We start from the raw sequence: 16,035 nt of genomic DNA on the forward strand, positions 1-16,035 counted from the left end.
ACTACTACTACTTCTTCTTCTTCTTCTTCTTCTCCTTCTTCTTCTTCTTCTTCTTCTTCTTCTTCTTCTTCTTCTTCTTCTTCTTCTTCTTCTTCTTCTTCTTCTTCTTCCTCCTCCTCCTCCTCCTCCTCCTCCTCCTCCTGCTGCAAGAAAGCTCAGATAGCACCAAAGACCTCATAGTTCTCCTCCTTCTCTTCCTCCTCCTCCTTTCCTCCTCCTCCTCTCTACAAACCCCATTCCCCTCTAGCACTGATGATGTTCCCTACTTGGGTCATGAAAAGTCTGCAAAAAAAAAAAAAAAAAAAAAAACCAACCAAGCTCAGAGAGCACCAAGGACCCCACAGTCCTCCTCCTCTTCCTCCTCCTTCTCCCACTCCTCCTTCTCCCCTTTCTCCTCTTCCTCCTTCTCCTTCAGCGTTTCCACTTTCTCCTCCCCCTTGCCAACACAGAGCAGCAGACTTTTTCCATGGGAAAAGCTGTCAGCTCTCCTGCTCCCCTGGCTGTGACAGAACAACATATCTGTCTGGATGTATCTGAATGTGACAGGCAAATAGCGAGTCACGGCTGAGTGCCTGCTGTCAGAATTAAATTGGCAAGATGTGTTCTTGACAAACCCAGGTTATCATTGGTAATTATTGTGTTGTTGTCAAGATGCTTAAAGGCGGGTAGTTCAGGACTGGGAGACTTCCTGCATTCTGGTCCTTCTTGTAGCAATGAGCAGAAGCGACGTCCAAGGAAGCCTTCACTCCTTCTGGCTGATGTGACAGATGTGGCTCTAGCAGACCAGAATGCCCCAGCATCAGGAACCCTGGGCCCTGGTTGAGCTCTTGCAACACATTCTTTGTGGGCATGGATAGATAAAAATGCCAAATCTCCAGTCAAAACATCTGGCTTACGGTAAATCATCATCATCATAAAATATACTACCAATAGGCGCCTTGGGTGCAATTCCCAAACATCTGGAGCACCACTTGAATGCCATCAGCATTGACAGAACGCCTGTCAGCCAACTGCAAAATTGCAACTTAGCATCTTAATCAACCTGAGTCCTTGGTGCTCTCTGAGCTGGGTTGTTTTCTTGCAGGCGTTTTATGCCCCAGCTAGGGAATATCATCAGTGCTAGAAGGGAGCAGGGTTTGTGGAAAGGAGGAAGAAGAGGAGGAGGAGGAGGAGGAAGAAGATGGTGGGGTCCTTGGCACCCTCTGAGCTTGGTTGTTTTCTTGCACTTTATTACCCAACTTTATTACCCAACTAGGTAACATTATCCATGCAAGAAGTGAGGAAGCGAGGGGAAGGAGAGGGGAAGGAGAAGAACTGTGGGGTCCTTGATACTCTCTAAGCTTGGTAGTTTTTTTTGCAGACATTTTATGTCCCAACTATGTAACATCATCAGTGCTAGAAGGGAGTAGGGTTTGCAGAGTACAGGAGAAAGGGAAGGACAAAAGGAGGAGGAGGAGGAGGAGGAGGAGGAGGAGGAGGAGGAGGAGGAGGAGGAGGAGGAGGAGGAGGAGGAGGACTGTGGGGTCCTTGGTGTCTCTAACTTTGGTTGTTTTCTTGCAGACGTTTCATGACCCAACTAGGGAACATCATCAGTGCTAGAAGGGAGGAAGGTTTGCAGAGTGCAGGAGAAAGGGAAGGACAAAAGGAGGAGGAGGAGGAGGAGGGGGAGGGGGAGGAGGAGGAGGACTGTGGGGTCCTGGGTGTCTCTAACTTTGGTTGTTATCTTGCAGACGTTTCATGACCCAACTAGGGAACATCATCAGTGCTAGAAGGGGGTATACTCTTATGCTTATATACAAGGGGCTTGCCCTGTCGTTGTTGGTGGGAGTATTCTTGATGGTTCCTTGATTAGGTTACTGTTTGCTGTTCAGTTGTTTGAATTATTAGTTCCTTGACTGGGGTATGGTTAACTTCTTCATTGTTGGTCTGGTGTTAATCCTGCTGTTAAGCTCTGTTTCGCTGGTTGTTGTCTTGTTTCCTTTTTAGCTTTCTGAGTGTCTCTTTTAAACAGTGTGTAAATGTGGTTTATGTCTGTGTGCCTGTTGATGGCTAATTTATCTGAGTGCCTGGCTTCATGCAAAAACAAAAAACAAAAACAACAACCCAACAACAACCCAGATCCAGCTTCAATTGCACTTAATTCTTTTTTTTAAAAAAAATACATCTATTCTATAAAGGGCAGCAACGAAATCCATGTTCAGCTAAGTGATGTGTGAACAAGGATTTCATTCCACTAGTTCTCAACTTCCCTGCATTTCATTTCAGAGGCTAATTTCCAATTTCAACAGCTTGAGCAGGACAAAGGACAGAGAATAACAGAATTGGAAGGGACCTTGTATCTTAGATACATACGTGGTTAGAAAAAATGACAAAGAGACATATTGACTTTAAACCAGAGATATTTTTATTAGGAATTTTACCAGAGACATTTAATAAAGAATTACAATACTTAACTGTGAACATTTTAACAGCGGTCAGAATTGTATTTGCCAAAAATTGGAAAGGAGAGAAGATAATTACTGATGAAGAAATTATTCGGAAAATGTTGGATTGTGCTGAAATGAGTAGATTGACATTTGAAATAAGAGAACAGGAAGAGAAACAATATTATTTGATATGGGAGATATTTTATCAATGATTTGACAAAAAAGTATGCAGGTGAGATAGCATATATGAAACGTTTAAATATTTATCTTCAGGTCAAGTAAAGAATAATTGCTATATGAGGAGATTTGGAGAATTGTAAGCACGAAATGATTTTAACCGATTGAGATGCTGTCTATAATTGTTTGTAAGTATGATATTTTTATGTTGTCTTTTTTTAAAAAAAGAATTGGAAGGGACCTTGGAGGTCTTCTAGTCCAACCCCCTGCTCAAGCAGGAAACCCTATACCCATGCTGGAGAACCTATGGCACGCATGCCACAGGTGGCCCGCGGAGCCATATCTGTGGCCACGCGAGCATTGCCCTAGCTAAGCTCCAGAGCACATGCAAGCCCTGGCCAGCTGATTTTCGGGCCTTCCGGGCCCACCGGAAGTTGGGAAACGGGTTGTTTCCTGCCTCTGGAGGGCTTCCGGGAGAGGGAAGGCTGTTTTCGTCCTCCCCAGGCTCCTAGAAAGGCTCTGGTGCCTGGGGAGAGTGAAAAATGAGCCTACCGGGCCCACCGTGCCATTGTGTGCCAAAAGTGGGGGTAGTGCGGGGGGTCACGCACAGATGCATGGGGGGGTGCATTGAATTATGGGTGTGGGCCCGTGCCCCCCCCACACACACTCCCCCCGCTTTTGGCACACGATGACAAAAAGGTTGGCCATCACTGTCCTATATCATTCCGAATAAATGGCACTCCAGTCTCTTCTTGAAAACTTCCAGTGTTGGAGCATTCACAACTTCTGGTGGCAAGTTGTTCCACTGGTTAATTGTCCTCACTGTCAGGAAGTTTCTCCTTTGTTCCAGCTTGCCTCTCTCCTTGGTTAGTTTCCATCCGTTGCTTCTTGTCCTGCCTTCTGGTGCTTTGGAGAACAGCTTGACTTCCTCTTCTTTTGGGGCAGCCCTTGGAAGACTGCTATCATGTCTCCCCTGGTCCTTCTCTTCACTAGACTAGCCATGCCCAGTTCCTGCAACTGTTCTTCCTATGTTTTAACCTCCAGCCCCCTAATCCTCTTGGTTGCTCTTCTCTGCACTCTTTCCAGAAGTCTCAATATCATTTTTATATCGTGGCAACCAACACCGGATGCAGGATTCCAAGTGTGGCCTTACTAAGGCTTTGCAAAGGTAGAATTTCTAGTAACTTCTTGCCCTGCCTTCGGGTGCTTTGGAGAAGAGCTTGACCCCCTCTTCTTCGGGGCAGCCCCTCAAATACCGGAGCGCTGCTATCATGTCACCCCTCCTCAATCCTCCTTTCCCTCTCCATGTTTTCCACGACTGAGCATGGCTTTTTTTTAGACCTGGGTCATGTCTCTTGTCTTCTCCTTTGATAAGCTGACCTGCAACGATGCTTCGCATTTAATGGACAGCATGCCGTGGCATTTAGCGTCTGACAATATTTGGCGGCGGAGGAGATGATGGTTATGGGATGCCTGCTGAGACAATCGAGCAAGACCAACAGGGTTAAATTGTTCACCTCATTTGTGGGGAAATTTCACGCAGACATTTAGCTCTGATGGCCCTTCCTATGGGGGGTGGGGGGGAGGAGGAGGAGGAGAAGGAGGAGAAGAAGTAGAAGGAGGAGAAGAAGTAGAAGAAGGAGAAGGAGGAGGAGGAGAAGGAGAAGAAGGAGAAGGAGAAGGAGGAGGAGGAGGAGGAGAATAAGGAGAAGGAGAAGGAGAAGAAGGAGAAGGAGGAGAAGGAGGAGGAGGAGAAGAAGGAGAAGAAGAAGGAGAAGGAGAAGGAGGAGGAGGAGAAGGAGAAGAAGGAGAAGAAGGAGAAGGAGGAGAAGGAGAAGGAGAAGGAGGAGGAGGAGGAGAAGAAGAAGGAGAAGGAGGAGAAGGAGAAGAAGGAGAAGGAGAAGGAGAAGGAGGAGAAGGAGGAGAAGGAGAAGGAGAAGGAGAAGAAGGAGAAGGAGGAGAAGGAGAAGGAGAAGAAGGAGAAGGAGGAGAAGGAGAAGAAGGAGAAGGAGGAGAAGGAGGAGGAGGAGGAGAAGAAGGAGAAGGAGAAGGAGGAGGAGGAGGAGGAGGAGGAGGAGGAGGAGAAGGAGAAGGAGAAGGAGGAGAAGGAGGAGAAGGAGAAGGAGGAGAAGGAGAAGGAAAAGGAGAAGGAGGAGAAGGAGAAGGAGGGATGGGTGGATGTAGTTGGCTCTCTGAGCTTGGTCGTTTTCGTGCAGACCTTTCATGACCCAGCTAGGTAACACCATCAGTGCTAGCACCAAGGCCCTGACAATGTACTAAGTATTCCTGGAAGGCCATCATCAGTGCTAGAAGGGGGGAGAGTGGGGAGGAGGAGGAGGACAGTGGGGTCCTTGGTGTTCTCTGAGTTTGCTAGTTTTCTTGCAGGCGTTTCATGACCCAGCTAGGTAACATCATCAGTGCTAGAAGGGAAGGAGGGGTGTGGAAAGGAGGGGAGAATGGAAATACTGGTAGTAATAGTAGTAGTAGTCGTAGTCGTAGTAGGACTGTGGGGTCCTTTGTGCTCTCTGAGGTGGATTGTTCTCTTGCAGGCGTTTCATGACCCAGCTAGGTAACATAATCAGTGCTAGAAGGGAGGGATGGTTATGGGAAGGAGGGGGGAGGGGCAGGAGGAGGAGGAGTCCTTGATTCTTGGTTATTTTCTTGCAGAAGTTTCATTACTGTCAGGTGTGCTTCCTTCAAAGTCCGGGAAAGAATGACCCAAACTCCATGGTTTATAGAGAAAGGTACTTTTACTAGAAAATGAAGTGAACGCAACCAAAGAAAACCTGAAATTAAAAGCAATAAGTGCGAAAATTGCATATAGAGACCATCCCCTCCCACTGTCCACCGTAAATCATCCAATCCAAAGGTCTCCCAGGTTCAGGTGGAAGCACGTCTGGCAGCGTCATCAATCAGGAACGCCACAACAGTTGACCCGATAGCAACTTCAAAGATTCAGTTTCGTTTCTTCCAAAGTCCTCCAGCACGCTTCCCACCCCCCCAGCCCCCAAGCTCTCCCCCCCTCCCGTTTCTTATGGCAGCCAAAGCAGTAAAAGCGGAGGCTGACAATTACTTTGATTTTCGGGTCCTTTGTTGCTCTTCTCTGTATACTTTCTGGAGTCTCAACATCTTTTTTGTGTATCGTGTTTGTTAAGGTTATTGTTGTTGTGTTACCAACCAGCAGAGTAGATTGCACAGTGAAACGTTGCTGAGAGCAATGAATAAGAGATAAGCAAACTGGTTTATCAAAAGCTTACTTTATAGTAACCATATCCTAACAGTGTTGACCAAAACTGGGACCAGTGAGTGCTCCAGGCGTGGTCCTACCAAGGCATCCCGAAGCGGTTTTGATTTTGGGACTGTTATGACCGCCTCTTTCAAATGGCGTTTAGGATCCAGGAGTCTGTTCAGATCCATCCTGATCCACGTGCATCGCATGTTCAAGATCTGCTCCGCACATCCCGCCGTGATCGAAGCGGGCAGCGCTTAATGTGACAGACAGGAGAGGGAGTTGGATCCATCCGCAGCCATCGCGTTTCATTTTCCCGTGAAATGAAAACGAGTCGTTTCTCTTTCCCGTCTCGTCTCGCCAATCCCCAACTCTCTCTCTCTCTCTTATGTCACACCCTTGTGTGCCAGGGTGCCCACACAACATTGTGAAAAGATGCTTCAGGCCAGGGATAGCCAACCCTTGTCAACTTGAAAACCTGTAGACTTCAACCCCCAGAATGAATGAATGAATGAATGAATGAATGAATGAATGAATGAATGAATGAATGAATGAGTGAGCTCCCCCCGGAGATACGGAGGATCCCGGATTTAAAAACCTTCCGCCGTGCCCTCAAGACCTATTTATTTCAACAGGCTGGCCTGGCCTAACTTCCCTTTTAATTGTAACTTTTAAAATTGGTTTTAAAACATTAGGGGTGTTTTAAATTGTTTTGGGCCAAATTATTTAATGGGTTTTTTATATTGTCTTTTAAATTTTGTAGTTTGTGTGTTTTATTTTTCTGGCTGTTCACCGCCCTGAGTCCTTCAAGAGTAGAACGGTCTATAAATCTAATTTTTTTAAAAAATGAAATGAATGAAATCTAACTATAATTTTTCTCTCTTTCAGCTCTCTATCTACCTATATACCTACCTGCCTAATCTATCATCTATCATCTCTCTTTCATCTCTCTCTCTCTCATCTATCTATCTATCTATCTATCTATCTATCTATCTATCTATCTATCTATCTATCTATCTGTCTATTCTATCATCTATCTAGTCTATCATCTATCTATCATCTTTCTCTCTTTCATCTCTCTCTCTCTCTCTCTCCCACCTTCCCTTCCTCTCTCTATCCGGTATCTATCTATCATCTTCTCTGTCTTTCTATCTATCTGTCATATGTATCTCATCTACCTATCTCATAGAATCCGAGGGCTGGAAGGGACCTTGGAGGTCTTCTAGTCCAACCCCCAGCCCAAGTAGGAAACCCTATACCAGTGATGGCGAACCTTTTTGCTGTCACATGCCAAAAGGGTGTGTGGGGGGGGGTTGTGTGCACGTGCCCACACCCATAATTCAATGGACCCCACCCCCCTGCAAATATGCCCCCCCCTGCTCCCGAGGTGGGTTTCAGTAGGTTCTGACCGGTTCTGGAGAACCGGTAGCGGAAATTTTGAGTAGTTCGGAGAACCGATAAATACTACCTCTGTTCTCTACCTCCCGAGTCCCAGCTGATCGGGAGGAAATGGGGATTTTGCAGTAACCTTCCCCTGGAGTGGGGAGGGAATGGAGATTTTACAGTATCCTTCCCCTGCCATGCCCACCAGCCATGCCACGCCCACCAAGCCACACCAACAGAACCGGTAGTAAAAAATTTTGAAACCCACCACTGCCCCACTCCCCCCGCTTTTGGCACGTGATGGCAAGGTGGGCCCAGTAGACCCGTTTTTCACCCTCCCCAGGCTCCAGAGCCTTTCTTGGAGCCTGGGGAGGGCGAAAACGGCTCCCTCCCCCGGGAGGCCCTTCAGAGACTGGAAATAGCCCGTTTGCCAACTTCCGGTAGGCCTGGAAGGCCTGAAAATCAGCTGGCCGGGCAACGCTCACCTGCCCACCGATATGGCTCCGTGTACCACCTGTGCCATAGGTTCGCCATCACGGCCCTATACCATTCCGGACAAATGGCTGTCCCCCCTCTTCTGAAAAGCCCCCCCCCGGTGCTGGAGCAGCCACAAGTAAAACAGAGCAGCCCCCTTTCCATCCTCCAAGGATGGTGATTTTAAGACGATCCGGAACCTTTTCTCTCCCAGCTGAACAGCCTCACTCAGACTCCGATGGCTTCTCTCTCTGGGCAGCCGGTTGGCATTTCCGACGTCTGTTTCTCCGCCGAGGCTCCCAGCTCCGATTTTAATCCCGCCGTGTTTCCGCGCTGACATTTGGGGAGGGCACGATGGCATAACATCAATCCCAGCTGGGGAACAAACAAAGGCGAGAAGGAAAGGTTGGGGTGAAAGCAAAGACATACCTAACAGTTTGCTCTTTGCAGGTTTTTTTGGGGGTTGGGTGTTATCACTGCTACCCCTCTCCATGCGCCCTTGGAGATGGATTAGGCTTGGACCCCCTCCCCCCATTCCCTGGGATTTCTCCTCAGTTCCCCTGAGCATTTTGGGGGGGGGGGGAGGAAATGTTCACTCTTAAAGAGACCAATAACAATTTGATTTCCCAGAAGAAGAAGAAAAAATCAATTCACACCTGTTGCACCTTTTTTTTCCTGCAAAACACGCGGCGCGGAGATTTGCTAAATCAGCTGGAAATGCACAGAGGAATGAGGGAGGGGGGGGGATGCTAAATTTTCAAGAAATCCTAAAGGAGCATCGGAGATTGCAAGTAGTGGCAGCTTTAGCAAGGATCCTGTTGTTAAATGAGAATGTCAAGATTGTCCTAAAACCCAGGCTTAAACTTGGAGAGAATTCACTCAGAACTATTTCTTGGTTAAGCACGATGTTTTTAACCTACCTGCATTTGTCATAAATGGTTTTCATTCTTCAGATTAAATGTTAGGACCCCGGATGTGCGAGGAATCAAAGAATCCTAGGGCTCGAAGGACCTCAGAGGTCATCTAGTCCAACCCCCTTCCCAAGCAGGAAACCCTATCCCATTCCGGACAAATGGCTGTCCCAGCCTCTTCTTGAAAAGCCTCCCGTGATGAAGCACCCACAACTTCTGGTGGCAAGCAGTCCCACCGGTTAATTGTCCAAACTGTCAGGAAGTTTCTCTTCAATTCCAGGTTGCTTCCATGCTTGATGAGTTTCCATCTATTGCTTCTGGTGCTTTGGAGAATAGATGTACCCCCTCTTCTTTGGGGCAGCCCCTCAAATATTGGAAGATGGCTATCATGTCACCCTGGCCTGGTCCTCCTTTTTAATGGACTAGTTTCCCTGTCCAGTCCTGTCCAACTCTAAGGCATGCGCCAATCTCTGCTTCTTGGCTGAGGGAGGCAGAGTTGTTTGAAGACGCTTCCCTGGTTCCATGACCCAAACTAGATAATATCATCAGTGCTAGAAAGGTGTGGAGTTTGTGAAGAGGAGGAGGAGGAGGAGGAGGAGGAGGAGGAGGAGGACTGTAGGGTCCTTGATGCTCTCTGAGCTTGGTGGTTTTCTTGCAGACGTTTCATGACCCAACTGGGTAACACCATCAGTGCTAGTAGTGGGTAGGGTTTGTGGAGAATGAGGAGGGAGAGGAGGAGGAGGAGGAGAAGGAAGAGGGGGGGAGGGGGAGGAGGAGGGGGGCAGAGGAGGAAGAGGAGAAGTGTGGAGTCCTTGATGCTCCCTGAGCTTGGTGGTTTTCTTGCAGACGTCTCATGACCCAACTGGGTAACACCATCAGTGCTAGTAGTGGGTAGGGTTTGTGGAGAATGAGGAGGGAGAGGAGGAGGAGGAGGAGAAGGAAGAGGGGGGGAGAGGGAGGAGGAGAGAGGAGAGGAGGAAGAGGAGAAGTGTGGAGTCCTTGATGCTCTCTGAGCTTGGTGGTTTTCTTGCAGACGTTTCATGACCCAACTGGGTAACACTATCAGTGCTAGAAGTGGGTAGGGTTTGTGGAGGAGAAGGAGGAGGGGGAGGAGGAGGACGGTGATGTCTTTAATGGTCTCTGAGCTGATTTTTTATCTCTTCTTTCCTTTGCAAATGTTTCATTAGCCAACGAGGAAACCTCATCAGTGGATTTCATTATCCTTTCCTCTTTAATTTCCTGGCTGCCCATCAAGTCGGTGATCGGCTGTTCCCGGCATCCAAAGACGCTGGGCTCTTTTCACCGTATCATAGTTTCTTTTCTAAGAGAGAGGCATCCCAGCCCAACTTCGGAAGCAGGTTTCAGAAACCGTGTTGTGCCAAACGCAGTTGGCCTTGGGCCAAACAGTGTGTGGCAGCAGCCAAAAAAGCCAACGCAATCCAAAATGTGCATTAACAGAGGGATACAATCAAGATCAAGAGGGGTACTAATACCACTCTAAAAAGCCCTAGTAAGGCCACACCTAGAGTACTGAATCCAGTTTCGGTTACCACACTATATAAAAAGATGTTGAGACTCTGGAAATAGTGCAGAGAAGAGCAACCAGGATGATGAGGGGACTGGAGGCTAAAACATACGAAGAACGGTTGCAGGAACTGGGCCTGGCTAGTCTAGTGAAGAGAAGGACCAGGGGAGACAGGATAGCATCTTCCAATATTTGAGGGGCTGCCCCAGAGAGGAGGAAGGGGGTCAAGCTGTTCTCCAAAGCACCTGAAGGCCAAACAAAGAATAATGGATGGAAACTGACCAAGGAGAGATTCAACCTGGAAATAAGGAGGAATTTTCTGACAGTGAGAACCATCAACCCATGGAAGAGAAGTTGCCTTTGGAGGTTGTGGGAGCTTCATCCCTGGAGGCTTTCAGGAAGAGACCGGACTGCCATCTGTCAGAAATGGTGTAGGGTCTCCTGCTTGGGCTGGGGGTAGGACTAGATGACCTCCAAGGTCCCTTCCAACTCTGTTCATCTGTGAAATTCTATAAAAAGAAGCGGGGTTTGGTTTCTCAGGAGCTGAAGTGTGAACTCCTAGTTGCCGGGACAGCAGAGAAAGTGACTGATGAGCCAACCAGAGGAAAAAAGTGTGTAAAAGAAATGGGGAATAGGATAGGCAGTTCTCTACTTACGACAGTTCATTTAGTGACCGTTCTAAAGTAGAACGGCACTGAAAAAAAGGGACTTATGGTTACGCCCAGTTTTCACACCTATGACCGTTGCAGCATCCCCATGGTCACGTGATCAGAATTCAGGCACTTGGCAACTGACTCATATTTATGACCGTCGCAGTGTTCCCAGGAGTCACTTAACTTTCTCTTCTCTTCTCTTCTCTTCTCTTCTCTTCTCTTCTCTTCTCTTCTCTTCTCTTCTCTTCTCTTCTCTTCCTCTTTTCATTCCTTCCCCACTCTCTTCTTTCCTTCCTTCCTTCCTTCTTTCCTTCCTCTCCTCTCTCCTCTCTTCTTTTCTTCCTCTTTTCATTTCTTCCCCCCTCTCTTCTTTCCTTCCTTCCTTCCTTCCTTCTTTACTTCCTTCCTTCCTCTCCTCTCTCCTCTCTTCTTTTCTTCCTCTTTTCATTTCTTCCCCCTCTCTTCTTTCCTTCCTTCCTCTCCTCTCCTCTCCTCCCCTCTCTTCTTTTCTTCCTCTCTTCTTTCCTTCCTCCCTCCCTTCCTCTCTCCTCTCCTCTCTTCTTTTCTTCCTCTTTTCATTCCTTCCTCCCTCTCTTCCTTCCTTCCTTCTTTCCTTCCTTCCTTCCTCTCCTCTCCTCTCCTCTCCTCTCCTCTCCTTTCCTGTCTCCTCTCTTCTTTTCTTCCTCTTTTCATTCCTTCCCCCCTCTCTTCTTTCCTTCCTTCCTCTTCTCTCCTCTCCTCTTTTTTCCTCTTCATTCCTTCCCCCCTCCTTCCCTCCCTCCCTCCCTCCTTCCCTTCCTCCCTTCCTTCTTTCTCCTCTCCTCTCCTCTCTTCTCCTCTCCTCCCCTTTTTCAATTCTGAGGAATGTTAAATTGCTAGCCTTAAAAAAACCCTTTCCATTAAAGTCACCTGGCAGGGACTCCAGGCAATTCACGGAGAGAGAAACTGATGAGCAGAGGGGGAATAATTTATTAGCGTCCTCCTTTGGAATCAATTGAAACCTTGAAAATCCCTTTCTTGAACCCACAATCCTCCACACACATTAAGCTCTAACTCCTGGAGGCTTTCCAACCTTTGGAGAATTCCGCCATAAATTAGAAACTTTGCTAAAAAGGGAAAACGCCAGGGTAGGTACAGTGTGGGGGTGGGAGGTGGGAGAGTAGACTTTGCGAGGAGACTGGAACTTTGTGGTTGTTGTTTCCAAAGTGGGGAGGGGAGAGCCTGCATGGACAGGATTGGGATAAAAGAAAGCCAAGGAGGAGAAAAGGAAGATGGTTGCAAGTTGGTTTGTGTTTGGTGCCTCCTAAAAATTGGGTGAAAGTCTGGCAATTCCAAAATAAAAAGGAAATAAAGAGGAATTGAATTGGCCTGCAGGAGTGGTTGGATCTCAACAGCTTGACCTTCTCTAGCAAATAAAGAACGGTTGCAGGATTTGGGTATGGCCAGTCTAGAGAAAAGAAGGACCAGGGGAGACATGATAGCAGTCTTCCAATATTTGAGGGGCTGCCCCAAAGAAGAGGGGGGGTCAAGCAATTCTCCAAAGCACCTGAGAAGGCAGGACAAGTAGCAACAGATGTAAACTAATCAAGGAGAGGAGCAACCTGGAACTTAAGGAGAAACTTCCTGACAGTGAGAACAATTAACCAGTGGAACAGCTGGCCACCAGAAGTTGGGGGTGGCTCCGTCACTGGAGGATTTTAAGAAGAGATTGGACAATCACTTGTCTGAATTGGTCTAAGATTGGGAGAGGGTTGGACTAGAAGATCTCCAAGGTCCCTTCCAGATCTATTCAGATTGTTTGAAGGCCATTGCTGATGGAGGTTCTTTCTTTCCCCAGGAGGCCCTGTTGAGCTTCGGTTCTGTGATTGAGACCTCCAGCCTTCGGGAAGTCATCAAAGATGCCATCGCTTCCGTCCTCCCGAAAGTGGTAAGTGCTTGGAGGGACCTTCAGGGAGAGGGTGGGACCAAGGGGTTGGTGGGGCCCTTTTTCCTCCAGGCACACCTGTACAGGTGAGTCATCCACAACCTGGCATGGACTCACCTGAGAATCTGAAAAGCACAGAGGTCAACTCACTTGCCTCGACCTCCTTGGTTGATGTTGGCCAAGCATAAAGTTCATTCCAATGCTTGATCTCTTGTCTCCTGCTTAAGAACGTCCAGTACAGGTAATCCTCGACTTACGACCGCAATTGAGCCACAAATTTCCATCCCTAAGCAAGACAATGGTTGTTAAGTGAGTTTCGCCCCATTTCTGTGACCCTTCTGGTCACAGTCGTTAAGCAAATCACTGCCGTCGTTCAAGTGAATCACGCGGTTGTTAAACGAATCTGGCTTTCCCAGACTTTGCTTGTCAGGAGGTCACAGAAGGTGATCACATGACCCCCCCCCAAAAAAGGGGGGAGATCACGTGACCCCAGGATACTGCAACTGTCATAAATACATGTCGGCTCACAAGCGCCCAAATTTTGATCACGTGACCACGGGGATGCTGCAAGGGTCGTAAGTGTGAAAAACGGACATTGCCGTTGTAACTTCCGACGGCCGCTACACGAATGGCCGTAAGTCGAAGACTACCTGTATTATGGATTTTGCTAATTGGGAAGGAAAGAAAACAATGGACTAGATCAGTGTTTCTCAACCTTGGAAGCTTGAAGATGGGTGGACTTCAACTCCCAGAATCCCCCAGCCAGCGCTGCTGGCTGGGGGATTCTGGGAGTTGAAGTCCACCCATCTTCAAGCTACCAAGCTTGAGAAACACTGGACTAGATTAAGACATGATCTACTGCTTTGAACAAATCAATAGGTCCCTGAGAGGCAGAAGATAATGGGGTGGAATCTGTCTGATGGGATGTGGTGGAACGTAGCCTGGATTCCCAAAAGGGAGGGGCTGCCTTCTCGAGGACCAAGAGACAGCGAAGATGTGTGAGAGAAAGAGGGTGAGGACAGCTGCTCCTTAACGGTGTCCAGAGTATACCTTTCATGATGCAAGTACGGCAGTTGCTTTCATTTGGGCAGATTTCTGTCTGTAGGTGTGGAACAATGAAAGAAACTCCAGTTTTGGTCGGCACAGTGTAAAAAAGATGTGGAGATTCTGGAAAGAGTGCAGAGAAGAGCAAGAAAGAGGATTAGGGGACTGGAGAATAAAACATACAAAGAACGGTTGCAGGAACTGGGCATGTCCAGTTTAATGAAAAGAAGGACCAGGGGAGACATGATAGCAGTCTTCCAAGGGCTGCCACAAAGAGAGAGGGGGTCAAGCTATTCTCCAAAGCACCAAAGAAGGCAGGACAAGAAGCAACGGATGGAAACTAAGCAAGGAGAGAAGCAGCCTAGAATTAAGGAGGAATTTCCTGACAGTGAGAACAATTAACCAGTGGAACAGCTGGCCACCAGAAGTTGTGGGTGCTTCATTACTGGAGCTTTTAAAGATTGGTGCATGCAAGGGGCCACACGGGCATTGCATTTTGGGGGTTCGGGCACACTTGGTCCGGAAAAAGTTAGACATCACTGATATAGAGTCTCGTGCTTGAGCAGGGGGTTGGACTAGAAGACCTCCAAGGTCCCATCCACCTCTTCTCTTCTCTTCTCTTCTCTTCTCTTCTCTTCTCTTCTCTTCTCTTCTCTTCTCTTCTCTTCTCTTCTCTTCTCTTCTCGTCTAGTCTAGTCTATTCTAGTCTATTCTACTCTACTCTACCCTACCCTACCCTACCCTACCCTACCCTACCCTACCCTATTCTTTTTTCTTCTAATTCCTCTTCTCTTCTCTTCTCTTCTCTTCTCTTCTCTTCTCTTCTCTTCTCTTCTCTTCTCTTCTCTTCTAGTCTAGTCTACTCTACTCTACTCTACTCTACTCTACTCTACCCTACCCTACCCTACCCTACCCTACCCTATTCTTTTTTCTTCTAATTTCTCTTCTCTTCTCTTCTCTTCTCTTCTCTTCTCTTCTCTTCTCTTCTCTTCTCTTCTCTTCTCTTCTCTTCTCTTCTCTTCTCCTCTCCTCTCCTCCCCTCCCCTCCCCTCCCCTCCCTTCCCTTCCCTTCCCTTTCTTTACTCCAACTTTCATTTTTCGTATCTCAAGATTTTGAGGGTTGGGTTTTTTTTTCCAAATCTCAATTTTCTGAAATTTGGTTTACTAAGTAAACTGCCAATTCCTATGTTCTTCTGACGGGACCAAAACGATTTTCACCCCTCTCAGCTTAAAAACTCAAGAGGAGCTTTTGGGTTTCATTGTGTCTAGAACCCCACACGTGTCTTCCGCTACGAATTTGCCCCCATCTCTCCCCACAACTCATACCGTAAGGCTCGGAGATCAAATTAGCAGCTTAATCAATTTATTTAAAAAAAAAAGCAGCCTGATTCAATTGTAGTAGGGCAATTATTTTCCATCAAGCTTATTAAGATGGAAATCAGCAACCTGTTCATCTATCGGCTCCTGCCACGCAGAATTGAGTGTGGATGTCGTTAAGATAAAATAATTACAACCAGGGAACGACTGCAGATCGGTGCATCTCATTCGACGTTGGTAAAATCTTGCGCAATCCTGCATAAAATCTGGCCATGTACAACAACCTCTGCTTCGTCCACGCGCAAAAAGAGCCTTGGTGGTGCAGCGGGCTAAAGTGCTGTTATGTAGCACTTAGCTGCCAGCTGCCTGCAATTAGTGCCAGTTCAAATCTCACCAGGCTCAAGGTTGACTCAGCCTTCCATCCTTCCGAGGTAGGTAAAATGAGGGCAATAAGCTGACTTTGTAGAAACACCGCTTATGGGGGGCCAAAAGCCCTAATAAGCAGGTATATACAAAAAAAAAAGAATGAAGGTTATTGCTATAAGTGCATTGTAAGCCACCCTGAGTCTCCGGAGGAGGGCAGCATATAAATTGAACTAATAAATAAATAAATAAACAAACATCTTTTGGATTTTGGGGTGATATTGATGGCCTAACTCAACATTTGAGACCCTGTCCGTGGTGTTGAAGCCCAACTGCACACACCAGGGTGTGATTGAACCAACACAACTTTATTCTGCACAGAAGGATGATATGTTGAGACTCTGGAAATAGTGCAGAGAAGAGCAACCAGGATGATGAGGGGACGGGAGGCTAAAACATACAATGAACGGTTGCAGGAACTGGGCCTGGCTAGTCTAGTGAAGAGAAGGACCAGAGGAGACAGGATAGCATCTTCCAATATTTGGGGGGCTGCCACAAAAAAGAGGGGCTCCACCTATTTTCCAAAGCACCGGAAGGCAGGACAAGAAG

General features: G+C 47.4%; 1 protein-coding gene across 3 annotated transcripts in view; it reads left to right on the forward strand.

Moving 5' to 3' along the window:
• Positions 1-16,035, forward strand: part of PDE2A (phosphodiesterase 2A) — a 296,539-nt gene that overhangs the window by 170,519 nt on the left and 109,985 nt on the right. For all 3 annotated transcript variants that reach the window (XM_087895695.1, XM_087895696.1, XM_087895697.1), the window contains one exon: positions 12,616-12,705. In XM_087895695.1, the coding sequence (XP_087751821.1) occupies positions 12,616-12,705 (90 nt within the window). The remainder of the gene's footprint in view (positions 1-12,615; positions 12,706-16,035) is intronic.

This window comes from Pantherophis guttatus, chromosome 5, assembly GCF_059756535.1.
Source record: "Pantherophis guttatus breed Tessera chromosome 5, ASM5975653v1, whole genome shotgun sequence".
In the NCBI taxonomy this organism is placed as follows: domain Eukaryota; kingdom Metazoa; phylum Chordata; class Lepidosauria; order Squamata; family Colubridae; genus Pantherophis; species Pantherophis guttatus.